The sequence below is a fragment of the Lagopus muta genome, chromosome 8, assembly GCF_023343835.1.
Source record: "Lagopus muta isolate bLagMut1 chromosome 8, bLagMut1 primary, whole genome shotgun sequence".
In the NCBI taxonomy this organism is placed as follows: Eukaryota; Metazoa; Chordata; class Aves; order Galliformes; family Phasianidae; genus Lagopus; species Lagopus muta.
In genome coordinates, this window is record NC_064440.1 from 13516974 (window position 1) to 13543616 (window position 26643).

Genomic DNA, 26643 nt, shown 5'->3' on the forward strand with positions numbered 1-26643 from the left:
TCAGCTAGCTCTTAAGAGGTGTTTCGCTCATTAATGCCAAAGACAATAGTTGCATTGAAGCAATTGTTGATTGTATTCAATCCCTTTATAGCTGGACTTGCTGGAATAAAAGTTCAGATGCTGAAATTCTCACCTCTTTTCACAAGGTTCTGTTATCATTGTCATTAAATGTTTGTCATACCATGTCATTCAGTCTGTCAATGATATGACTCCTTTGAGTCTGTTATTGCTGTTAATCAGAAGCCCAAGAAAGTTTGAATGGCTGGGAGATGTAACTGGTTGAAAGAAATCAGTGTCATGACTTGTAAGCTGAGGCTTTTTATTTGCCATAGGCTAGTGAGGTAATCACTGTGGGAGAAAAATGTGAGTCAGATGTTTCAGGTCAGTAATTTCCATGTCTGAGTAGACAAGGTTTCCTTACGTTGCTTTCCCTGGGATGCTACACTGATGGAAAAGTGAGAAATGTATTGGTGGAAATGTGGTTGTTTTGTTTTGTACTGTAACCTGGTTATAAGAACATCTTGGCTTGTGTTTCCTATGCAGTAGTGCAACAAAACACTGAATGACAAGAAGAAAAAAGATTTCTGAACAAAGGAGCAATGCTCATTGTGTTTGAGATGTGAAAGCAAAGGACTTGTTTCAAAGGCCTATGGACCTGTGGTTCAGTACCTATTCTGTATCCATGGCTCCTGTTTGAGACCTACTAGGAGGAATCTGGGGCACAAGTTGCTGAAGTCCTGGGTATCTACAGCCAAACTCCTCTATTCTGCTCTAAGAGATTTAAGCAATATCAGAATTTTCTACTTGGGTGCTTTGTTTCCTCTATCTACACACTCCAGATTCCCTGGGAGGCTGTTGTGGGAGGTAGTAAAACTTGTAGTAAAACTTAGGAGATTTGCTTTGAAATTTTCTGTGTTGCTTTCAGTAAGTGAAGGATGTGAATCTAAGGAAAATGTTTGGCAGATGGTGTACAAAAAGGTGAAGGTTATGGTCTGTAACCTCAATTCATTCTGTACAGATACATTTAACATAAAATTCTTGTTTCTGGAGATGAATAGCCAGAAATTGTGTTCATCTCAGAAGTGCGGGGTTTAGTTTTCAGTTTTCCAGGCTCATGCCTTTGAGTGCTTATGTATTTTAAGCGCAATAGCAAGAAGGGATGAGAAGTGCTGCAGGTGTGCATTTGGAGTTCTGTGCTGAAACTTAGATATTCAGACAGATTCTCTTTTCTGTGAAGTAGGCATGTGACCTTTCCAAAAGGGGAAAGCAGTTCAGCTGGTAGCTTCTAGATTCTTTTTACTACTGCTGCCTTTGTCAGTTTTGCATAGCATCGGCCCCATGTTTTTTGGTTTTGATCCAACCTTGCCCGCATAGTGGCCTGCTTTGGTTGTGATGCTTGTAAGTGGTGACTATAGGCAATTGTTAATTTCTCATGTGCTGTCAGCATTTGAATCATCTACCTGCTGCATGTAATTCATGGAATCACTAAGATTGGAAAAGACCAGTAAGATTATCTAGTCCAACCACAGCGCCCACTAAACCATGTTCCTAAGTGCAACACCCACTCTTTTCTCTTGATCCAAGGAAAGTGACTCTACCACTTCCCTGGATAATCAGAAGAATGGGGCTTGGGGGACTGCCACAGGTGAAGGTGCTTGAGTCAGAGATGCCATTTCCCATCACCAGTCTTTGAATACATTCCTGTAGAGACCAGGTTGTGATTGCTAGAGCAATGTCAGCTCTCCTCTAGAGGGCAATGTCAGCAGGACTTAGATGTTGTGGAGGGGTTGGTGGTGTTGGGAATAGATTTACAAGGGAAATGGTGGGTGCTCAGTACTTAACAGATGTGTTTGCAGGAGGTTATCTTCCTGTGGTGTATGGAGCATTTCAAGAGGCTGATTTGAATGACTTCCTACATGTTCATCTGCTGTCATATTGAAGCTAGTGCGGTGTCATTTTCATCTTTTTTGTGACTAGGAGGTGGTGGTATTTTTTTTTCATTTTTGGTAGGCTTTTTAAGAAGGAGGAATAGTGGAAGTTTTTGTTGGTATGGATGTGCTGTACTTCATCATTGTGGAGTAAACATTGCTGTAGTGAGAGATGTTTACTGCTCAGAATGCTGTATTTCACAGCCTTTTGAGTGGGAAAATGATGAATTTTCCTGTCAACAGCGTTCATTGCATTCTCTGGCTACAAATACAGCAGGTAACACTGTCAGGAGGTTACACACATTTCTACTGCAGATCAGATTTCTTTTTCAGTAAGAAGCAAGAATAAATCATTTTTGAGTCTTCCCATCGTGGAAGGTGGATTTGGCCTTACATCCTGAGTGCTGTTTTTGATCTTCCTATTACTAGCAGTGCTGACTTGTGAAGGCTGCTCACCCCTTCTATGCCCTCACCTGGTACCTAATGGAGAGTGGGATTGTTCCTTGTTCTAAGCATCCATGAGGATGCTCTTTTATAAACTGTGGTGGGTTTGGGGATCTCTGCAGTGGATGTGAGCACAGTAGTGCAATTAATCACTCTCTTCTCTTCCAGGCATTTCACAGGTGGCTTCCATCGTTAAGACCAGGAAGCACTAATGTTATAGTGACTGGCAAAGACAGCCTAACAGCAAGTTTGATTAACATCATCAGCTTTGACCTCCTCAGCAAAATGGACAAGCAACTCAAGAGCACTTTCCAAGTAGTTATTATTGTAAGTAGTATGCTAGAGTTTTGAAGTTGATTATATACTGCAAATGGGGTATCTTTAGGATTGTACAGCAGAGAAATGTAAGGCAGGCCATTTTTAGGACTGAAATTGTCTTAGAATTGTGACTGTGATTACAGCTTTGTGAGCAGAAACAGCAGAGTTCTCTGAAACCTTTTTGGTTCTTGTGGCTGTGTTTTCTCTTTTGCTGGTTAGGGTGCCTCACAGGTTTCACTGTGATTGGGTATGTTCCTTACAGGAGACTAAGGTGTTGTATGTGGTATGTCAATACAGTAGCTTTGGAATTATGTCATTTTATGGTAATTGGACTTGATATTTGGTTTTAATGTTTATCCAACAAGCCAGATAACTTCTCAACACCAAGTATGTGGGTGAAGCATCAAGAAGTCTTCCTGTGTTTGAGTACCACTGACAGTGTGCATTAAGCTTTCACTGATCACGTGTATCACTACTGTTGTAAATGGTTTTGAAACTTATTTTTTCACCTTTTTGGGAGCTGTGGTAAAAGGTATTTTTCTAGATTTCACTTCTTAAAAATTCAAAACTCCTTATGTTTCAAATCCAGCTTTAAAGACTGTAAAGACTAGAAGTGTCTACATACCTTCTTGCAAGTGTTTCACATTCTCAGCATGGTTTTCAGCAAAACAGATCCACCTGTCTCATGATTATGACACTTGGAACATAATAGCTCTCTTTTTTGTTTTTTTTCAGTGTCATGTGGGAATATGGGAGTAGATGAGGTCTTTGGAGACCAAACTACTCATGAGGAAATTAATTTTATTTCCCTTGGCCCCCTTCTGTACAAGGCATTCAGAGTGGAAGTAGGGGTTCTTGCTTTGTCTGGGCTGCTGCTTTCTGTAAAGAGAGTTGGGCTCTAGGGCTGCTGCATTGGAATCCCCTGAGCTGCAGATGTTCTGTGTCTTTGTATGTTCAGATTTGGACCCTGTATGTCTTTACAGATTTATGTAGTCCTACTGAAAGCTGAGCTTCTCTGCTTTTACATTCAGCATGCTTTCACTGACTGGGGCTATTCGTGTGGGTTATTTGTTAACTGGGAAGGAGAAGGCTGTACCCGAGAGACTGAGCAGTTGTACTGGGCGTGTACTAAGCATACATGGTTGCTTGCTCATCCACATGTGGAAAGATGAGAATGTACCCTTGGAGGGTGCCAATTATTTTTTGTGTCCAAATCTGCCTTGCTACAGCAGAAGAAGTGAAGGGTGTTTGGGGGGTGACATCTCAAGTAGAAGGCTATTTTCCACCTGGTGAGCCCTATCAGCAGAGCAGTTGGATCCTAATTAGATTTTTTTTTTTTTTGGTATTGTTTTCATTAACCTCTTTGTTTAGGGAAATAACAATGTATAGGCCTCCTGTGTTTGCTGCATTTAAAGGGGCATCAAGGTGGAAATTTGAGGCAAACGAGCATCAGTGGTAGAATCAATGTTCCTCTTTCTCCACCTGTCTCTGTCCACTTCTTTTTTTACTAACCTGTAGTCATTTGAGATTCATGGCCTTAAGGTTTGATTTCCGTTCCGTTCAATTACAACTGTGGGTTTGAAGGTAGAAGCCTGGTACTCCCCATGCTGTCTTCTAGTTGAGATTTTGATGCGACTATCCCAGTACTTGGAATAGCCTCTGGGATGGCAGGCTTGTAATATTAGATAGCTGAGAGCACTGAGAATTTGTTCTTTAGCCTGCAGTTGGAATGTGGATCAGAGCTGTCTTCATTTTCATGCTGGTTTTGTTTCAGGATGAATCTCATTACCTAAAGAACATAAAAACTGCGAGATGCCGAGCTGCCATGGCTCTCCTTAAGGTACGTATGCTGCATGCCAAACCTCCTGCAGCTAAGGCCAGACTCCCCAAGCAGTGTTACTGTCTGAGCCAGCAGCTGAATTCTTCTGTGCTTGTGGAAGTCCAAGTCACTGTTTCTTTAAGAGCAAAATTTATTTCTGACTTAATCACTAATTTCCATACAACAAAAGAACTTCAGTACTGTATAATCAATGAATGTACAGATGTTATAATTATGAAATATACCAGAGAGTGTGGCTAAGCAGTTGTTATACCAAAAGAGAATAGATAGAAAGCTTACTCGTATCCTAGGCACACTATAAAACTCCAGAAGAGATCCTTCTCCACTGGTAGTCAGGTCTGAAGTGGGTCTAAGAGAGGTGGAGCCAGAGGTGGAGCAAGGCAAGTGACCCACAGAAGGGAAGAAATATTGAGCTGATGTCAGGAGTAATGTGAGTTTTTATATCTGCTTGTGGTCCTCTCCTGGGATCAAAGAGCTGAATTGTCTCTAGTAGCCTTTCAGAGATTAAAGGTAGCAGTAGTTTCCAGACACTGCAAAGTCTGTTCATTAGAACAAGGCAAATGCAGTTTTTTTTTCTCAATAGCTGTCAGTATTTGTATATAAAGAGAAGGTTTGATCCATGATGGCTTTACAGCAGTCAACTTTTATATGCAAGCTCTTTAATGGCAGGGCAGAGATGGTTGTCCTTAGTAACTTCGTCATTCTTCTTAAATTCTCTCTTGTCTTCTCTTGGCTTTCCAGATCACTTTCAGTGATTTTTAGTGACAGTCCTTGAGTATTTGGAAACTAAGCAGGATGTGTGATTTTATTCATTTTGAAGTAGACCCAAAGGGGTGTACAGCCACGAGTGGCAGAAAATAACTTTTACCTCTTGATGCTCAAAAATTGGTCTCCTTTCCTACTTGTAGCTTTGTAAGTATCAGCTTGTCAGAATTATTTGCAGGCTATAAGATGTGAAAGATGGTACCTGTTATATAAAGGTTAATTGCCTGTATGAACTTAGTGCGAATTTATAGTTTTATGCTGTCACATCACTGGTCTTTAAAGCACTGAGATCTTGTGCTTTTCAAACTGAATTTTCAGTCAAGAGTTTCATATTTGCATCATGTGTAAGAAGCATGCAGTAAGACAGGGCCAGAACCTTTAGAGAACATTTTCTGCTATATGTTCACTTAAACTGTATTTTCCTGACTGTAATTTTTGCAGTAAGTGTTGTCTGTAATAGCCACTCATTTGCCCTCCTTGCTTTCCAACTTGTATTTTGCTCTAAATCTACTCCCTTTGGCAGCTTTGTCCTCAACTGCCCACTACTGGCATAGCACATTGTGGCAATTTTTTATTTGAAAGACCAACCAAGATATGAGGAGATTTCATCACCTGAACACTGTATGTAAAAATTACATTGTCACCTGTGTAGTAAATAGTAAATGGGGTAAAAATTGGAGTATTTTTTAGTATTTTACTAAATTTAGTATTTTAGATTATTGCATAAGATGAATGGATAGAGTTGCTGTTTATTGTTGCTAGAGATTTGAGTGCTGAAGATAATGTTCTTGCTTTTGCTTCCCTTGCATTTAAAAGGATTAGAGCAGTAATGAGTCTTTTGGAAGAAACCAGAAAAAGCTCTTTCCATAGGCAAGCTCTTGATAGGTGCACGTAAGTCCCTACCTTGAAGTCAAAGTACAAAGCCTTGTCAGTGCTGTAGCCAGAGCCTGTGGAGCCAAGTCATGCCTAGAGTACTTTTTAAGCAGCTCTTGTGTTTGGCATTAAGCTGCTTTCAACTTCCTTAAATTGCTGTAGGTGTTTATATTTCCTATGAGGTTCCCAGTACCTTTAAGCATGACGGCTTAGCCTTGAACTGAACTTTGGGGACAGAAAAGGAGTAAAAAAACGCACAAGAAATGTTACTGTTGGTTCTTACTTGCTACAAAGAACTGAGTCCATAATGACACCAGACAGATGTAAATTAAAATATTTCTTAGCCTGAAATGTTTCTGTCCATTCTGTTGGTGCCTAATGGATTCTTTTTATCTTGGTAGAATCTGCTTCTGTGACTCCTCTGTTTGAATGATAAGTAAAATACAAAAATTGTTGTGGAGGCTTAGACAGAACTGCACAGTAACCAGATTATACATCAGCACATTCATAATAAAGATGACTTAGCTTGGCTGTTAATTTTGAATCTGCCTTGTTAGACAGCCAGCTGAATCTCTAGCATCTGAAATATTTACCTATGATTACAGCATTTAAAGTCTTGTTTTAGTTTTAATATCTGACCCTGATTGTTTTTCAAAAAGGTATTTTTAACTACCCAGTTGCAATTTGTCTTTCCATCCTCTCTTGTCTGTATTGGAGAGCAAGTGTGGTATAGAATTGTCAAGCAGAGCCATGTAATAAACGTGCGGCCTAAATCTGTTGGTTGGGGACTTCTTAACATTTTAAAAATATTTTAAAAACAAAGCACCAATGTTTGTTTGTTTGTTTTTTAGTGTGTAGTACTCAGTGTCTTTTATGACATACTTAGTTGCTCACCCTGACAGAGGTAATGTTTTGCTTGAGGACAATGGGAAGTGTGACCAGAAGGACTTCTTAGTGTGCTTTTATATTCGCTAGATGTATGCAGTAATTATGCTTACTACCTTCTGAAGTACCTTAACAAATGCATAGGAATAAGGATAAAGACACAGTGTGCCCAGTTTATTTTTATTGGGCAAAACTTTGAGAGAGGAACTTGCCTTTACAATATGATAGAATGAGCTGAAATAGTGACAGTAAAGTGTGTAGGCTGGATTTCTTACCCCCTTCACCTTCCTTGTGGATGTGCTTACTTTTGGGTGTGCAGACTTGTATGTGGGGGAGAATGATTCACCTGCCCACAAGGACTCAGGTGGCCAAGTCTGTACACAGCATGTGACCCTGCACAATTATGGAGGCAAATGGATTGAAAGCCATAGTGCAGAACTGTACTTTGATGCTTCGGCTCATGGTAAAAACGCTGCTTTCAAGCTTAGCTAACTTTCATTCTGGTCAGTCTGTGCAAGTAACCGTGTGAGGTATGTCCCCTCCTTCAGTGTGTCTTGTAGCACTCGAGGACTGGAAGTTCCTGTGTTCAAAGTGGCACTTTTGTCCTGTTTCCATGTATATCAAAGTGACATAGCCTCATACTGTTGGGCTTTGGTTGAGTCACTGTTTTCAGGCTTTATTTGTCCCAGTCCCTTACTGTCCCAGCCTGTTTGTCCTAGGTGACTGCAGCAGACAGTCACAGGAATTTGTCACCTTGCTGTTCTCTTTAGTTTTCTGCTTGGGGCTGAGTTGCTGTCCTGGGTGTATTGTTGATACCCTTTGTTCCCTTTACCTCTGTCCTGCATCTGCCTCCCAAGGTGTTACCTCTTCTTATTTTAGATTTCTGCTTCCAAGGTTAGACTGGCCCAGGAACATGAGTATTGAGGAGGCGTGCTACCAATAGACGTAAAACAACGAAGCCCCAAGGGAAGTGGAGGAAGAAGAAACAATGAAATGGAAGTTTTTCAGTGATCTGTAGAGGGATCTCTTGGGGACTCGGGTGAAAAGGATTCTACATCCTTCAGCTAGCTGAAAAGCTATATTGTCTTTGTTCTGTAATTGTGAAGCAATGGAAACTGAGAAAGGTCCCAGTGGAATATGGATGAGTGTTTCTGGAGGCATGAAGTAAGTTTTCAGTGAAGAACTGAGTTAGAAACTGAGAAATGCATAGTAGTATTTAATCAAATATTCTGGTGGCATAAAATGGGCTTATTTTTGTTGTTTTCTCTATGGGCTCCTTTCCACAACATTTGGGTAATATTACTCATGAAATTTTTCTTACTGAGCTGCTACGCAGTTTAATAACATAATGCACATCCTGATATGTACAAGGTTAAAGTTCTTTGTTTTAGTTACTTATGTCCAAATACATTGGGTAGCTGGAATCTGATACTCTGCATGCTTCTTTCAATAAAGTGGTGCTTAAAAATAATAAAGGGAATTAGGCCAATGTTGAAGGTAGAAGGTAAGGAGGGAACAGAAAAATCTCTCTGTAGGAAATAAATAGCTGCTATCTTTAGGCATTACAAATCTATATGGATTGGATAAAGAAACCTTTCCTTGTCACCTGCTGTGAGGAAGAATGTTGTATTGAAATCAGAGAAGCTGATTCTCCAGGTGGGGAGGTAATTTGGTTCAGTGGGAGCTGTTTGTCACCATGTGGGAGAAGTTCTCTGTCTGGATGTCATTTAATAGTAGAGAAAAGCATTTTATATTTTTTGGAATGACCACATCATCTTACAAAATGCAGCACACTGACCCAAGTACAGAAATAGACTCCCCAAAACAGCTGCAACATTTTCCCTTTATCAAATTTCTATTCTACTACATTTATTATCCCCATTACATTATGGCCTCTCTCAGATTTCTAATTTCACAGGATAATGCGTTCTTAGCTAAGCAGTTCAAAACGACAAAGTAAGCAAAAACTGGGGACACAAGTAATTATATAGCCAGAATCAGCCAAACTTTTTTTTTTTTTTAAGTGTAAGTCTGTTAGCATATGGCAGAGCTCATGCTGTGAAATTCATTTACAATAGAGGCAGTCATTGTATGTTAATGAGGCTCTTTGTGTGTTGAGCTTTGTGGCATAACACTCCACACCACCCCCTAACAACTCCCCCATCCAGTCAGTTGGGTGCTGAGTTTGAAACTCTGAAGTGCCGTCAGGCTTAATAAATTATTCAACTTTCAAAAGTAATTTTTGTAAGTGTTATCGCAGCTGCGGAAATTATTCTTGCTGGTGTCTTGTGTGTGCCGCAATGCCACAATTGTTTTATGTTACTCGGGTCTACAGACTGGTCAAGCCATCAGGGAGGGAGGGAGGAGGGAGGAGGAAGTACTTCTGGTCAAGATTATTCTTCATGCCTGCATGATAACTAGTGGCTGAAGTTATTTGTTCTATGAGGAGATGCATAGAAATTGATGAATGGTTCCGTTTTTTTTTTTTTTTTTTTTCTGAAGAGTCCATGTTCATCACTGTGATCGTATTTTCTGTGTTGTTATCCCATATTGTTCTTATATATCTTGGACAAAAGAGGGTAAACTCTCACTTTTTGACATTAGAGAAGGTTTCTTGAGAAATGAGAGTAAGCAGTGATCATCAGAGACTTCTCTGCAGGATTTGCAGGAGCAAATCCTTATTGGCACGTATTCAAAATGAGTTGCCACTAGTAAAAGATCTGTGAATCAAAGACATTTCTGTCACCCAGGATTTAAGTCTTCAACACTTGAAACCTTGTCTGCCTAGGATTTTTTTTCACCTTTCCCTTGGGCTCCTTCTATTACGGTTCTTAATACTGAAAGGGATTCTTGGATAATGAGTCAGACCACCTGTGTTCTACACCATTTTCTGAAATTAACTTCTTCAAGTTCTTCACAGCTGTTGCTTAAGTCATATGGGTTGTTTGTTTTCTTTAAGTTGTTTTTTTAGTTCTCCTGATTTTTAAAATGGTTAATTGTAGATGTATCACAACCCTTGGTAAGTACTTGCAGTGATTAGATTTCTGTTCAAAAATAAGATGCAAACAAAGAAGAAACAGCTGGGACATGGTTAGAATTCACGTGACCTGTAGCTACTGAACACCCCCTTTTGATACTAATTCTGAGATTAGAGAAGGAGCAAGGAGACCAAGTGTTGTAACTACCAGGGAATTAGCATAGCCTTGTCTTGCGTAGCTCCTGAGGAGCACCGTCCATGGAGGAAGAGCCTGGAGAGTGGTATAACTTTCAATGCAGATGGTTTTATGTTGCACTGAGTATGTTCCTGGTCTGTGTACGCATTGCTTGGAAATGTCCCAGCTGTGCTGTTCCCTCCCATTCATCTTGACCTTGATATGCTCTCTGTGCAAGCATGTAGTCGTGCAACCTCTATGTTGTCTTTTTTCCCAGCCCTGGCTGTCACCCTTCGCTCTTTTGAGTAGTGTAGGGATCTCTGTCTTGTGAGAACTTACACCTTTCTGATATGTCAAAAGGTTAGATACCTCTTCTTACTCAGTGTGATAAATGTCCTGCTTTTTTTTTTTTTTTTTTAAGATATGTGAGAATTGTACGATCCTATTGGTCGTCACATTTCCTTCTGATCTGTTCAACAGAGGGGGAAGGCAAGTTCCACCTTGGTTACAACCTGTATATAAATATCTGATAAAGTCCTGAAATTAATTTCCGTTAGCTGATCTGTGAACTTTTTTTTTCCCCATCATATTTGGTTGGTGAGTTGATGAATCATCTTGAATAGATTTGGATGACTGGTAGATCTCAGTGAAATGATAAAAGAATTTCATTTTCTTTTTCATTTAAATATGAATGAGCTGCTGGTACAGATGTCACTCAAGAATCTTTTTGTTATTTTAATGAACCTGCTTTAAACTATGCAGGAAATTAGAAGGCATTTGTAATTTAACTACTATACGTGAATTTACAGCAGTAGAAATTCATTGCTCTCATCTAATAATAGAATTGGATAACGCTGAATATAAGAGGGTAGAAATGCATTTTGGAGGCTTTTATGTCTACAGTATAATTATTTTTTTCCTCACTTTTTGTGAGCACCTACTTCAGATTACTGTGTGGGTTCTTTTTGTTTGTCTACCCCTCACTCCTGTATCCAATAAAAAGCAGGGGTTTTTTTGTTTGTTTTTTTGTTTTTTTTAAGTGATTTCTTATTGATTACTTCATGCATCCAGCAAGCTGTGCTTAAACACAGAATGACTGCTAGGTGGGCAGCCTTTTTCAGGCAGCATCATCTTTCTCTCCTTCCTAGTTGAGTTAAAAAGAAAATGCCCTAAAAACATGGAAAAAGTCTACTTCTCTAGATCTCTTCTGCTTTTGTGAGCAAGACAGTTTGTTTGTGGCTTGTTGTGGCAGATTTATTACAAGAGAATTTATTTTGGAGGTGAGGTGTACCTGAGAGGAGTGTGTGTCATGCTCCTGTGACATCCTAATGCCAGATGAAATGTTGAGCCAGACATAAGGTATTAACGCGTCTTGTGCGAAAATGCCAATTCAGAAAGAACTGTCATAAAAATTGATGTCCTCTTCCAGCATGCGCATGATGAATAAGAAATTATACAGTTTGTCCTGCCTCCTAGAAGTTTTAAGCACTGTCCTTGGGAGCCTTCTGAAAGTAAGGGCCGAAAGCATCTTTGGAAAGTGAGACATTTCTCTATGTATGATGGATAGGACAGCAGCCCTGAGGCTTAATACCGGGGCCAGGGATGACCTCAGTGCACGTGTCATCTGTGTTGTCAGCTGTATGATAAGGGATGTCCCATTTTGCTTTTCTAGGCTGCGAGGAGAGTGATCTTACTTTCAGGAACCCCTGCCATGTCGCGGCCTGCAGAGCTCTACACACAGATTGCAGCTGTCCAGCCGGGTTTCTTTCCACAGTTCCACACCTTTGGGCTCCGCTACTGTGATGCAAAGAAGGTACTTCATAGGGATGGTGGGGAGATGATGAAGTTGGACTCTCCAAACAGCATTTTATTTTATTGGGTTTTTTTGTTTGTTTTGTTTCAATTGGAGTGTTTCTTTCTTGCCGTTCTTTCACTTTCTGATATTACTTTTTGAGAAGGTCTTGCTCTGCAGTGGTATTTTGAAAGCTCTCAACCTTAGAAGCTGTAGGTACTGCAAATTGAAAGTAGCCCTGAGATAAAGAGGCAGTGAGGCAAGAGACAAGAGGCTTCTTGTCAAGTTCTGCCCTGGAAGAGCATGGAAATAAAAAGCTAAAAGCCGAAGTGGCCTTAGCTTGTGGGTTAAGAGATTGTTCTGACAAGAACTTGCTAAGAGTTTTAAGTGGATACAGTGTGGTCATTTTAAGTAGCTGCAGGATTGAGCTAATTGATTAAAAAACAATTTATTGTCTGCTTTAGTGACCATTTTAACAGTGTAAGGCTTCTTTTTAACATCTTACACTTAACATACATTTTAACAATGTAATGCCTCCAAGTAAAATGAAGTTTAAAAAAAAAATAAGAAAAAAAAAAAAAAGAATTGCAGTCCGTCTATTTATTCTATTCTCTGCCAACTTATGAAATTGATGTTTTCCCCAGCATACCCTGAAGAAAAAGTAACTTATCCCTCACTGCTACTCAGTGGTTTTAGCAGAGTTACTGAGTACAACCACAGCAAGAATTTGGCTTTGCAGCAAGTTAGTTCTTGCAGCTATGATGGTGGGACTCTGACTTGATCTTGATGTACAAGAAACTCAGCTGGCTTTGTAATCTCTCAGGCTGTGGTGTGTGTTGGAACACACACTGCTATAAGCTGAGCTCTTGCTTCTGCCTGTTAACAGCAAGGTTCTGGAATCTCTTGTGTTGGTTGCATAGACTGAGTTCTTGTTTGGAACAAGACCCTTATCTGGTTTGCTCTCCAGCTTCTCCAGGACAAGGATGTAGCAGTTATAGTGGCTTGGCAGTGTGAGAAAGGACACATACTGCATAAAATTGCTCTCTCTGCTTTAACTCAAGTAAGACATTCTTGTGCCTCATCTTGTCTAAGACTGGGCAATAACAATGTCAGCAGAGTGGTTGGGAATGCCAAATAACCATGTATACACTCAAAAATATTTACAGAAGAATGAAAATCATCAGTGCATGCCATAAAAACAGTTTTATGTATTTGTAGGGCACTGATGCTGTGCTTACTGATTTTTTTTTTTTTTTAATTTTATTTTTTTCTTTTTGGTGTAGCTAATGTATGCTAAGTTTGCATCAGGAAGATGCAGTCCCATCAGAAGCTGACAAGTCCATTTTCCTTAGATCTGAATGTCCACTTCAGCTTTTGTATCTAGCTTAGTGCTGTTCTATGTTTGTCCAGATGTACAAGATAGATGTGCAGTTCATTGGCTTTGGTACTGATTATACTGATATCATTGATTAAAGTAAGACCATTTAATGTGCAGAATCACAGATACAGACATGAGTTCTAGAAGATAACAGCATTAATGTTAGCAAAGCACTGCTTTCCTGGCAGATGATGGAAACTTCTTATTTCTTCATCCATTGTAGGAGTTGTATGGATGAAGAGCGCAGAGGGAGGGAGAGGGCAGCTATTCTGCTGAGTTACATTATCTTTGCTGAGAGATTCCTGTCTGAACAATGTCCAGCATGCTTTCTAGAGGGAAATGAAGAGATGCAGTTTAATCTTATTGGCTTTCTGCAGTAAAAAGGAAAGTTGGATTGTGAGTCTAAATAAGTCTGGAGTTTCATAAATCCTTTGAGGGTAAAGTTCTGCATGACTTGCTGTTACTTCAATTACAAGGCATATGGACCTCAGGTAAGATGTGTAATTGGATAAAAGAAATAAAATTGTTCTGCACAGTTCAGGTTGCAGCAATGTATTCTGTATAAATGAGTTTTCAGCCCACAGTGAAATTCAATGTGTGGGTCACAGTCTGTATCAGTTGCTCTTCAAAGCCTCTGTAGGGTTTGTAGTACAATTTCATTTCCGTTTGACCCATCTCTACCAGACAGTTGAACATTACTGGTGCTCTCCTGGGATGTTTTGCTACAGTCAGTGTCAATAAATTACAGAGTGAACATAGGAAGAATTTGCTTATTTAGAGCACAAGTGGGGCTGCTGAAAATGAAGGGATGTGGATAGTAGCCAAGTTAAAAATAGGACTACTGCATATTGAGTTGCCTTAGATCCTCACAGCTATGAGTAAACTGAAAGGTGCTTTGGTGATTGTAGTGTGTCCCTCACATTTATTTTTGCAGCTCTAACATAAGATAGTGTTGAGTTGCAACCTCTCCAAACAACTGTTGTGGTACTTTTGCAGTCATTATTCAAATAGGTGCTGCTTTTTGTCCTGAGAGTGGCTGCACTATAAGGGGGGATGGAATGGAATCGCACAGAACCAGAGAGGTTTTGCAAAGCTGTTGGAGATCTGTCAGAATGAAAGGTGCTGTGTAAAAATGTTTTGGTGTTAGTAATAAATCTGATTAAGGAAAAACTGACAAACCTGTGTACCGTTCAATTTTAAACTAAAACCTGACAACTTTCCATTTGAAGAGAATAGATTACTTAACAGAAAATTGCAGGTACCTGGCAGATGTGATTAGAAGAGATATGAAAGTTTGTCATCTTGTAATTCAGCCTCCCAGCATCAATACTCTCAGAAATGTAGCAAGTGAAATGTCACCTGTATATTTACAAAACAGCACAGGTCTGTTTCCCGTAATACGTGCTGCAAATTCATTTTTCCAACTCGGTGATGTTGGCAAATATTAAATAATTTCTATCTGAGCACATGCTCTGAATTTGTGAGAGTTTGGCAGCTTCTGCTAACAGTGTATTAAGTTTACTGACTCATGTAAAATGCTGTAACACTTTAAGAAAATCACAGATGCATTTGTTCTGGAATGCTATGGATCAAAGCCAGATGTGTATCTTGGCAAAATAAATATCCCTCTTTTTTTCCCCTCTCTTTTTCATAGTAATATACAATAAAACTTATTTTAATAATTCCAAGAATAATTATCTATCATGACCTAGGTACAACACAAAACTAGTATGCTTTTTTGTTTGCAGGTTGTTCCAGCAACACAATTGCCATAAATGAAAGACAGTTATCTGAAAATTCCATTCTGCCAGTATATACTTCTTAACATGACAGTAGATATTGTACTGGCTCTGTTTCTACCTTGTTCTTCCAGTCATGATGATGTTAGTCTTCTGAAATGAATTGTACTATGTGAATTTAAAACATATATATCACTTGTCCATGATTCCAAAAGTGGAAGGTGTGCTGTGTAAATAGAATGTGGCAGCCTGTGTAGAGCGTCCAGGCTGTGTAGAAGGTCTTGTTCAGCTGCTCACTCAGCATTGATCCCTGTTCATTCCCTGTCAGAGCACTGAGCAGTGTGACCAAGCTGGATGCAGCACCAGGTCCTTCTTGGCTCTGCACATCTATTCCGCTGAGTCAGAATCCTTAAGCAGTGCAGAAGGAAGGCACAGAGACTTGGGGCTGAGCACTGTTAGCTGTACTGCAGTATGTCTAAAGCTAATGAACCTAGCTGGACTTGAGCCAGCTTTCCAGGGTCCCAAGGGACTTGCATTGCATCCCTGGTTTCAGGGAAGCAGAGCAGTAATACCCATGGTGGCATTTGGAGGCTTGGCTTAGATCCAAGTGGGTTTATTACCTCTGGCTATATACCACTGGGCTGTTTTAAGAGCCAAAAAATCTTTACAGGACTTAGTCTGGTTCTGTATGTATGGTTTGAATTATTTCCAGCTTTAATGAACCTACTACAGATAATCAGAAAGTACCATAATTACATAGGAATACATTAAGTCAAATGAGTTTCAATGGTGGCTACAGGTGCCAGAATCTGTAGTTAGTTAATGGTTCTCATCACTGCGGTATGGCAATAGAATTACAGATTGTCCTGTGATGTCCCAACCTCAAATAAGAATACTTGCTTTAATATGTGAAAGAGGTCTTAATTGCCTGTGACCTGTTTGATTCCTCCCCTTTCTGTCTCATAACCTGTTCTTGTCCCTCTTCCATCAAAGCACCATTTGTTAATACAGTAAGTGATGTGGTTAACCTCATGTCTAATTCTGTTACTTTTGTCTCCTCCGTTTTACAAGAAGATAGAGGGTGCAGTGAGTGCTGCAGAGCTTTTTCCTATTTTATTTCAAATACCGCTTTGCAGCAGATTTCTCTTGGGGAAGGCAAATAAAGGGAATATGGATTTTTTTTTTTTTTCAAGTTAAATCTATTTTAGCAGTTAAGGTGATACAGTGAGAATAGAGCAGCAGATTAAAGGGGTTGGTGCTGAGGTACCTCACATCTGTTACAGGGAATTCAGGATATATATATGCATAAGGGTTGCTTTGAATTGTTGGAGGATCAGAGTTTATATTTGTGGTGGAATTTGGCGACACTGTCAGCAAGACTTGAATTGGAGCTGAGGAAGATCCTCTTTGCCAGCGTTTGTTTTCCAGATTACTGTAGCTTTAATTCATATATATATATTTGTGAAACTTCAGCAAAGAAACAAGAAAAATCTCTTTATCCTTTACACCATTCTAAGAACCTTATTGGTCTCCTGTCTGAATACAAGTTGTTGAAAGGTGTTTCATTTGGAAAGTGTAATGGTTGGCATCTTGGCGTCCCCAGAGAAAAATGAGTGATTGTGAAGTTACTGGTAGGAGAAATTATGAGCTGAGATGAATTGAACAGATAGATGATGTCTGTGTGTAGGGTTCTGGAGGATAGGGCAGGTTCAGAGGCTAATGCTTAAAAGTGGATTAAATGAAGGATTTCTTTAGAAGAGCTTTGAAGTGATAATGCTTTGAAAAGACAATACTTTGAGTGATGTATTTTGGGCCAAAATTTATGATTTGCTCAAGTCTGAGCCAAAAGCTATAATGGCAGAGCCAAGAGACAGGTCATGGTGGAAAGCAGGCAGTTTTTACTTAGTATTTACTAGGTATGTCACACAAGTTTAATGCGTCTGTGAAGGCATTTGGTTAAGGATGCTTGTGGTCATGCTGCTGGAGATGTTTGTCTTTCTCTCTGCTTAGAGCTGAGGTAAATTCATATATACAGAACTGCACTGAGTTTTGTAGGCCTGCCCAAAGCAACAAGAGTAGAAACACCCAGTAGGGTGAGGGTAAATAACAAGGCACGTGAGAGGGATCCCTATCTTTTTCCATAATCCTATTTCCCTGTACCTTCCTGAATACTCGTAGATAGGAGAAAGGGAAGTTGATGAGTAACCTTCTCTTGGATTAGTTTACTACCATATTTCCCACATCTCTTTTCCTAGTAATCATTAAGTTCTTAGCTCCAGGGAAACTGGATAGAGCTTACTCCACTGCTGGATCACCTGTAGAACAGAAGCATCAGTCTCTTGTAATTGTGACCCTGATAACTGCTTTGATCTTTCCCAGACGCCGTGGGGTTGGGACTACTCTGGATCATCCAACTTAGCTGAACTGAAAATTTTGCTGGAAGAGTCCATCATGATCCGACGTCTTAAATCAGATGTGCTATCCCAGCTTCCAGCAAAGCAACGCAAAATGGTTGTGGTAGCTCCTGAAGGCATTAATGCAAAGACCAAAGCTATGTTGGCAGCTGAAGCTAAGAAAATGGCCAAAGGATATGAAAGTGTAAGTCAGAACTGATTTTTGTGATGAGCCATTGGTATTTCAGGTGCCTTTATTTTTCAGATTAGAACTCTTCTTTGGTTAAATTGAATTAAAAGTCAGTGAAAAATCTGTCCTGTGTTCCAATGAAAGTTAGAGCTGCACCCCGTGTGAAGAGGCACAGTGGAAGGCTGCTGAAGGCACAGTTGGAAAGTAATGTACACCACAAAACAAATTTTTTTTTCCCTTTAAAGTGGTATACTTTATCCTTTCTGTGTCAAATACTATTTCTCTCTTTCTTCTTGTTAGTCCTTTCTAATTATCGTTTGTGCCTCTTTTGCATCTGTCTACTCTTCTGTCTTGCCATGTAATCCCATTCAGACTATAAACACAGCCTTACTGAAGATGAGTTGTAGAACACAGAAGTAGCCAAAAAAGTGAAGACTGTTTTTGGAGTTTTTTTTTTTCTACTTTGGCTAGCAAATAAGTTACTAACACAGTTCTGTAATAACCTGGGAGTTGTTCTTTGTCATTTTAGTTGGGAAGTGCTTTATCAGCTAAAACTGCATTTGTGATATGCTTGTCATGCAACTTGTAGGAGTTGAGTAGGAGGTAGGTAGGGAGGTGTCAGAGGAATGAGTTTGGCTATGTGCCGTGCCCAGTGGTGAGTAGACTTCCCCATCAAATCTCCTTTTGTTTTATATTATTAGGTTCACTTTTTTTAGCAAAGTATATACAAACTACAGCAGCCAACCTAGATCTGTAAGCAAGAAGGGAGAGAAGGCATTACTGGGACTCACATTTGTTTTTCTTTCTCTCTGCAGAAACAACAGGAGAAGGAAGCTCTTCTCCTTTTCTACAACAGAACAGCAGAAGCTAAAATCCACTCAGTCATGTAAGCTGCATGTCGCTGCTTCGTTCTTGCCTAGTAAAATGTGTTTTTCTGCTGAGAACAGGAAAATGGTGCCTTAGAGATAACAATGTAGGGACATGAAGAATAGCCTCAAGCTAGCTTAAAAAAATTGATTTTAATTACAATGCACTAAAGGTTTCCTTCTCTTGGCGTTTCTAGGATTAACAAGTTTTCTGATTTCATTCCAGATATGGATCTAAACAGTGTCATTTGAACCACTGAAAATTATTTGATGTTTGGGACTTGGATTAGATTCTCTGCTCCAGACCCTGTTTTCAGTTTATGGGGAGGTGGAGCAATTAAGCTAAAAGTATCCACAGAATTTGAGAAGTCAAATACCGCAGTAGTACTGCAGCAGGAGCCCTGAGTCAGAAAGCTTATGAAATGGACTGAGCTTTAGTTGTACCATTCTCCAAGGGTGTTGCAGCCCCTACTGAAGTTCTTTGCTCTTCCACAGAGCTCGTGTTGGACCTCAGTAGCAAGTGTTTTCTCTCACAGATGACCTTCTAGATGTCCTTCAGTGCCTTGTAAAGCCTTTTCATCCTTATTATTTCTTCTTGGACTGTGCAGAACTTGCTGTAGTTCATTTAGACTTTTTAATTAGTGTGCTGGTAACATGAAAACTTTTCCTCAACCCTTTGAATGTAATGACCAGCTGAAGTGCACTGTGCGATTCCACAGTCTCAGACCTTGCTGCCTGTTTGGCACAGAATTGCACTTCAGAATCCCAACTCTTGTAGAGTGGTTTTCTTCTTTTGTGTTACTGAACAGTTTCTTCCTTTTATATTCAGTTGCAAATTTGAACTGAATAAACCATGTTGTGCTGTTTACCTGACTGCAAATACTAAGAGGTATAGCAGCTTGTCCACTTCCTTTTCTGATATTTAGTAGCATTTAAAGTATTACTTCATGTAAGATGCTAATGTACAGTTCCATCTATCTAATGATCACTAGCACCTTCTGTGTCTTACCCCTGATGACAGTGTTGTCCATGGCTGCTCTGTAGTCATTGAAAAAACAGCCATTTTGTAATTGGATAAATGGGATTCACTTTGATATTTGTTTTGCTTAAAATCCAGCAGATTTTAAGCAAGTCCAGATTTCTTTCTTAAATGATATTATCATGTAATTGGGATCTGAACATCATGGAATTCAGTGAGCTGTCTGAAAAATGTTGATCCATCTTAATACATTGATGGAAATCTTGTTTGGTGTTTTCTGCCAGTTGCTGCTGATCTAAGCTGTGTTGTGTTCAGCAAAGAACTTGACATTCTTTGTCTAGAACAACTATTTATTATTCTGTAGAAGATAGGGAATTTTGATCATCTGTGATTGAGCACAAGTCAGAAATACAGAAAGACAAATTGTCAAAAAGCATAAGTACTTTCCACTTGATTGGTCTAGGATGCCATAAGTCAAGTAGGATATGTTAAATTGATTCTCAATGATAAACAAGCATAGATGTGGGCAGCTGTCCAGCTGATGTGAAGAAAATGAATGGATTTTTTTCTTCAATCTGTAGGAGACTTGTCTTATTTGCATTTTGCAGCAACAATTTATGCTAACTTAGAGCAGTGCCTGTATTCTGTCAGCAGATAATTCAGAACATGTGGTTTTTTGTTTTGTTTTTTTTTTTTTCCTCCTCTTTAATATAGAGAATACATCTTGGAGTTACTAGAAAGTGGGAAAGATAAATTCCTGGTGTTTGCTCATCATAAAGTAATGCTGGATGCAATAGTTGAAGAGCTGGAGAAGAAAGTAAGTAACGCCTGAATTTTCCCAACTTTATCACTATTGCAGCTTCAAAGCCATTTAAGAGCTCCCCAGAGTTAAGGCTAGTCATCTATTTTATGAAAGATATGGACAGAGATCATTTGTACTTGCTGTGTGTCTGAGCATGCCCTTCTCCAAGGGAGCTGAGCAGAACATCATGAGATGCACTCTGAATTAGCTGAGTGGCTTTTATTGTTTTTTGCTGACCTTCATCGTCTGCCCTGGACTTAGGAAATTTCTGGAGTAGAATTAACCTGTGTGGCCATTTCTGCTTTTTCCTCCAAGCTTTCCTCGGAGAGGGAAAAGGTAACAATCCAAGCCCAACTATGGCTGCCTTCCTTTGTACTATAGTACTCTTATGGTACAGAACCCTTGTACCTGGGCAATAATTTCTCTTACTTCAAAAATGCTGGCACTAATTATTCATAGAGATTTCTATGGGCATTCCTACAGAGTTCTTGGTCACGCTGGGGCAGTGTGAATGATGACTTAAGTTAATATTCTTAGCTTTAAAATACAATGGCAGCGGTGACTTTGCCTTTGTGGCAGCATTCTCCAGCAGAGCAAGGAGGCTGAACCCTTAAGTTATAGCCCTGTATCATCCAAGTAAAAACTTGGATGTCTCTCCTGATGCTACCAGGATCTCATCTCATCTCCTTTTGTAAGCAGAGGAAGACTTAAAGAGGTTGGCAAGGTTGTAGCTGTTGTAGCACATGCATACATACAGCATTAACCTTTTTGTTAAGCCATTTCCCTTTCTGCTGTACTTGAGTTCCCAGTTGGGTTGATGTTCTTCCTGTTGCTCAGGGCTGATAGGGGAGCAATGGACACAGAAGCAAGCCAAGCATTGTTAGCAGAGGAGAAATATGTTATGTGTTGAGCTACAGTGCCTTAAAATTTGAGAGACCTTTGAAAAAGACAATAGTTGTGATTTTTTTACTTCCCTGGTTCTGGTACGGAAGGGAAATAGAATCCACTAAAATGTGGAAGATGAATGCAGAAAAGACTGCTAAGTAGGATCTTTCTCTGCTTTTTCTCAGCATTTCGACTACATCCGCATTGATGGCTCTACACCGTCAGCTGAACGGCAGTCTTTGTGCCAGAAGTTCCAGTTCTCAGAGAAACAAGCTGTGGCCGTTCTGTCACTCACTGCTGCAAACATGGGCCTGACACTGTCTGCTGCGGATTTGGTGGTGTTTGCAGAGCTCTTCTGGAATCCAGGGGTACAAATCCTGGAGGGGATGGGTGCTTGATGCTGCCTGGAGAGCTCTTGGGGAGGAGATGTGAGGACAGGAAACTTTCTTTAGGGCTTTTCTGTTATCTCTCAGGTGGCTGTTTGTTCAAACACCTTGGGCTTGAACCATTGTGGCTGGTTACACTGTTTGCTGGCTGGAGAACATAGCATGAAAGGGAAACATGCTGCTGTTTCTTGACAACTCTCAGCAGCTCCCTCAGCTCAGCCAAGATCTGAATGAGTCCATCATCAATGCTGACTCCACACTTTGCTTTGAAAGTGCAGGGAATGTAGGTTTTCCTGGTTTGTTTATCCAGTTCCCTTAATCTCAGCCACATTTGTACAGCTTTTCATCTGACAACAAACACCTAGAAACAAGGGCTCTGTATTTCAAGTATCATCTCAGTTTATTACCAGTGTAATTGATAGAGAGTGAATGCAGGCTGTGGACAACACAAGTTGCACCCCATACTGTATGCAGTTCAAGCATCTCTCTCCACTACTGTATACTCAGTCTTATGGGAGTGAGTCCTACATCCCTCAGCCCCAGATAACTGAAATTCAGTAGGAGGAGAGGATTTAGGGCATCTTTTGAAAAATGCTTGGTGTCTTTTAGTCAACCTGATGCAGTAGGTGACTTTTTGTCTTTAGTCTGTAGTGAAGGATGCAGAAGTTAATGGGATCCGGATAACAAGTAGTCACAGTGCAGAAGGAAGGAGGTCTCCCTGTTCACTGTTGTTTGTTATTCCTTAGATGTTGGAGCTTTCAATTGATTTTCTTTGTAATGTTTTTGACGCAAGGTTTTGATCCAAGCAGAAGACCGGGCGCATCGAATTGGACAGACCAGCTCTGTTAATGTCCACTACTTGGTGGCTAGAGGCACAGCAGATGACTTCTTATGGTAGGAAGTGGGGAGTGTCTCCTTGGTTGTCCTGCTGCCTAATTTCAGTGCGTCACATGTGACACAGAAGTGGCTTAATATTAGTGTTGGTCTCCACAGTCTGCAAGGGGAGAAGCACCAATTGCTAGCCAGGGCTGCAGTGAAATGGTGAGTCAGCACAGTGTCACAGTGGCTACAACTCAGTGGGTGATACAAAGGAGGAATACAAGTAGTTATCTGGCAAAGAAGGGGCTGCTGAGGAAACAATCTGGGGAGGGTGATGCATCTAAAACCTTCACAGCTTCCAAGACAAAGTTTCTCACATACAGTGCAGAGGGTTCTGATGCAGGGGTACTGTAACGTGTTGAGTATGTTCCAGTGAACCCACCAGGTACTGGAGATGGGATGTGAGTCAGTTGTGAGTATTGTGGATCAAGTCTGAGGAGCAGTCTGGCTGGTTGGGGAGCACTTGGACAGGGGGTGTAGAGGATGACTGCACTGTTGCTTTTGTCTTGCTCTTCAGTAAGCCCTTTGATAGAGATTAAAGAAATGCTGCTGATCCATCTCTGAGTAAATAGAGTCTGAGTTGTCACTGCAGCCCTTAAGGCTAGGGAATCTGACATCATGGGGTAGTGGAGAATCTGAGGAATCCTTTCTGCTGCAAAGGAACTGACCTGCAAATGACCAAAATAAATTATCCACCAGCTGGTTCATTTTAAGTCCACAATTACTTCTTTATTACCTCATTTAAAGGAACAAGTGGGGTAAATGAACTTGTCCAGTTTCTAGAATATCATCATGGCAAATAATTATAACCCTACAATGCAGGGATCTGGAAAGTGATGCATTGCCCACGTTTCACAGAAATATAATGACAGTAATTCTGCCTGTATTGTGAAATGCTGTCTATGTAGTCATTAATGCTTAGCTGGAAGGAAATGTGGCTCTTCAAAGACGGATACTGTCATCATTTTTAAAGGCAAGAAAAAGAACAAAAAGACAAGGATATTTGGTGTTCATTGTGGAGATGCTGCTGGAACTTCACTAGACATTTTGACCCAGCAGTGGATTCTTACTTCTGGAGTGCAATGGGAGATACCCCAGAAATGCTTATCTGGGTGTTGACAGGCATTATACTGCTGCTTGCCTTGGAGACTCAACACGTAGGCTATTCAGGTTCCCTTTAACTGCATCTTCTTATTCTGACTTCATACCATCAGTGTCACCACAGCCAACTACTTTTCCTCCTGAATATGCAACTCCTCCAAGTATTAATGACCTGAAATCACATCTTCTTATTTGTCACTTATTTAAATTGGACTGACACTTTCATCAATTAATTGATATCCCAAGGCAGCATACAACAATCATAAGCAAGAGAACACAGATGAAAAAGCTAACAAAGCCATCTTTACATTCCTGCTACATCTATATTTTTTCTTTTTTTTTTTTTTTTTTTAATCTACACATACTAAATGACTAAGCATCCTTCTCATTGGGCCACAGAATCTTGCATGTTATTTTCTTCCTTCCAGTAATAACTGTTTATCTCTTCTAGGCCAATGATTCAAGAGAAAATAAAAGTGCTGGGAGAAGCAGGGCTTTCAGAAACCAATTTCTCCAATACAGCTGAATCTACTAATTACTATCCTAAGGTAACTGACCTGAAAAAATGTTGGTGGTCCCCAGGAGAGGCTGAATGGGTTTTGGCTTGTGTACATCTAGATTGGTGTGTAATTGGTAGGCTGACTTTACACCTGTTCTGCCTTCAATATCACGGAACAGGATGTCCAACTCCTATTGAATCATTGTCTTTATTTACTTTCCACAGAGTTTGCATCCTTTCTTTTCTTCTCATTAAAGACATAGCAGTATTTTGAATATTTACCTTTTGTTGACAGAAAGTAATGACCTACGACCTTGTGTAGAGTTCAGATTCAGATAGATCTTGAATCACCCAAGTAAAGCCAATCCCTTCTGGGCTTGAATTCTGTATTGGGTAGTAAAGCTGGGAAGGAACTAGAAGTGTGAGATTACACTTTGGTTGTTTCTCACTATGATTTTTATATGACAGTGCATATACATCTTCTGTCTGTTCTAATTTCTCAGCCGGATCCAAAGCAGAAGACCATTTACGAACTTTTCCAGAGGACCTTCTCTGACAGCGAAGATGATACTGATGTTGCACTTTTGGAAGCAGCTGATGCTTGTTGTGCGTTTGACTCTGACAGTGCTTTTCAAGATGCAGAAGAGAGGTGTTCAGTGAGTTCCCTCAAAAAGCGGCGTACCGAGGAGTTTATTAAAGAGTAACACAGCAGAAGTGGCTGACGTATATTTTTAATTAAAAAAAAAATCAGGTATTATTTTTGAGTTTTCAGAAATAAAATACTTTAAATTTTCTGTATCTGTAGTGCATTTCATCTCGAAGGATGACAGCATGACAGATGAGCACTGCACACTTGGCAGCCTGCTGGTCTTGCAGTCTTGCCTTTGCTGATGACTGAGTGGACATGGGAAGGTAGCATGCTGCTTTGTTTTGGCAACTCGGCTTCCACATTTGTTTTATTTATAAAACAGATAACTCCTGTCTGTCCGCATAGAAGAGCTCTTCTGAGAATTAGTGTATCAGCAACTGCAGAGTGCTTTCAACAGTCATCTCCAAAAAGCTTAGCGTGTATTATGAGGAGTTGGTTCACAGGCAGAATTTTGTTCTTATGTGAGTCATGCACAAACTAGCTCTCATATTCAGTTTGGCAGAGAGCAGAAAAGAAACAGGGATACAGACAGCAGTTCTTGATATTTTCTGCAGGTGAGCAAGAGGAAGGAGAGCCCCAGAAATTTTGGCAATACCTTGAAACCAGGCACTGTTAACGGCCTACTAGCAAGCGTGTTGCCTGTTGGGCACATATTTGCCTGAGCATGTTTGTCTCTGGCCTCATCCTCCAAATCTTAAGACCTGCTCCACAGCACTTGCTTGTCTCAGTGAAGGGTGAAGCCTGTGCTTACTGACAGAGATTAAGCTTGGCTACTCGGGAAGGAGTGTGTGTGCATGTGTTTTTTCTTTTAGGCTCAAGACTTAATTCCACAGATGAGAGTGAGGAGAGGGGATCATGATGGAACTGTTCAATTTTTTGTAGGAAGTTGATTCTGGATTGAGTAACTTAAATAAAAAGTTGTTTTAACTCACGGTTCCCAAGCTTTAAGTATTTTTTCTGTATTAGAATTTCATCTTGCATTTGAACCTAAAGCTTAGAAGACGTGATGCAGTGAGAATATTAGTGGGGTTGTTTTGTTGATTTATGTGTGTGTGTATGTGTGTGTGTATATTTACAGTGGATAGAAGTGATGATGCTTCTTGTGCTTTCTAAAACACATGAGCTTTCAGATGAGAATCACCCATGATATTTTGTCTAGAGGTGCATCAGCAGCTACTTCCACAAGGCATTCAGGCTGATTAAGACTTGTTATTCACTCCCTTACACCTCTGTACAGTTTACAGTGAGAATGTATAAGCAGGACTGTTGTTTGACGTATTGAATAAACTGTGTGTTTTCAATTTGTAATAGTCTCCATCCTGCTGCTAGTGCTCTGAGCTGCTGAGACCTGAAATCTTAGCATCAGTGCTATCTAAGCAAACCTACTCTTTTGTTCCTTTCAGGGATTTGTGACACAATCGTTATTCCTTGTGAATGATCTGAGTCTACTACACTGCACTGCTGGCTCAGCAATAATTCTAGAGGCCATTTTTGCTGTGAGCTTGATGTAAAGGCAAATGACTCTATTGATTGTAACTGGTCTTTTCAGGCATCTCTGCATAGTTGTCTTTTCATGGTGTATGTTATTTCCAGTGCAGTGTAATATAATTCCAGATTCATGTTTTTCCCACTTTTGGTCTTAGTACTGGAAGACACTTGGAAGTGGACTAGTGTTATGCAAATGTTCACCAGGGTGTACATGAGAAGATAAAATTCCAGAGGTGCCAGCTAACAACAGTTTGTAGCCATTATCTGTGGTGAAGGGTAGGGAAATAGCAAACTGAAGACTTACATTTAGCTCCTGGAGGGCAGGAGCTAATGTGCTGTGCAGGGAACATGCTTAGCTCTGTGCAGATACCAGACAGTGGCAAAAAACCCTCTCTTCCATGGTAGGCCTAAA

At 40.1% G+C, this 26643-nt stretch overlaps 1 protein-coding gene across 7 annotated transcripts in view; it reads left to right on the forward strand.

Moving 5' to 3' along the window:
- SMARCAL1 (SWI/SNF related, matrix associated, actin dependent regulator of chromatin, subfamily a like 1) overlaps positions 1-24888 on the forward strand; it is a 34379-nt gene extending 9491 nt beyond the window's left edge. For 5 of the 7 annotated variants that reach the window (XM_048952919.1, XM_048952925.1, XM_048952920.1 and 2 more), the window contains 11 exons: positions 2541-2699; positions 4465-4530; positions 11878-12018; positions 17494-17712; positions 18513-18583; positions 20257-20359; positions 21415-21597; positions 22409-22509; positions 22609-22656; positions 24047-24143; positions 24598-24888. In XM_048952919.1, coding sequence (XP_048808876.1) covers positions 2541-2699; positions 4465-4530; positions 11878-12018; positions 17494-17712; positions 18513-18583; positions 20257-20359; positions 21415-21597; positions 22409-22509; positions 22609-22656; positions 24047-24143; positions 24598-24798 — 1389 coding nt within the window. In that variant the 3' untranslated portion in view covers positions 24799-24888. The remainder of the gene's footprint in view (positions 1-2540; positions 2700-4464; positions 4531-11877; positions 12019-17493; positions 17713-18512; positions 18584-20256; positions 20360-21414; positions 21598-22408; positions 22510-22608; positions 22657-24046; positions 24144-24597) is intronic. The other 2 variants (XM_048952924.1, XM_048952926.1) reach the window with 1 other exon arrangement.
- The last annotated feature ends 1755 nt before the right edge of the window (positions 24889-26643 follow it).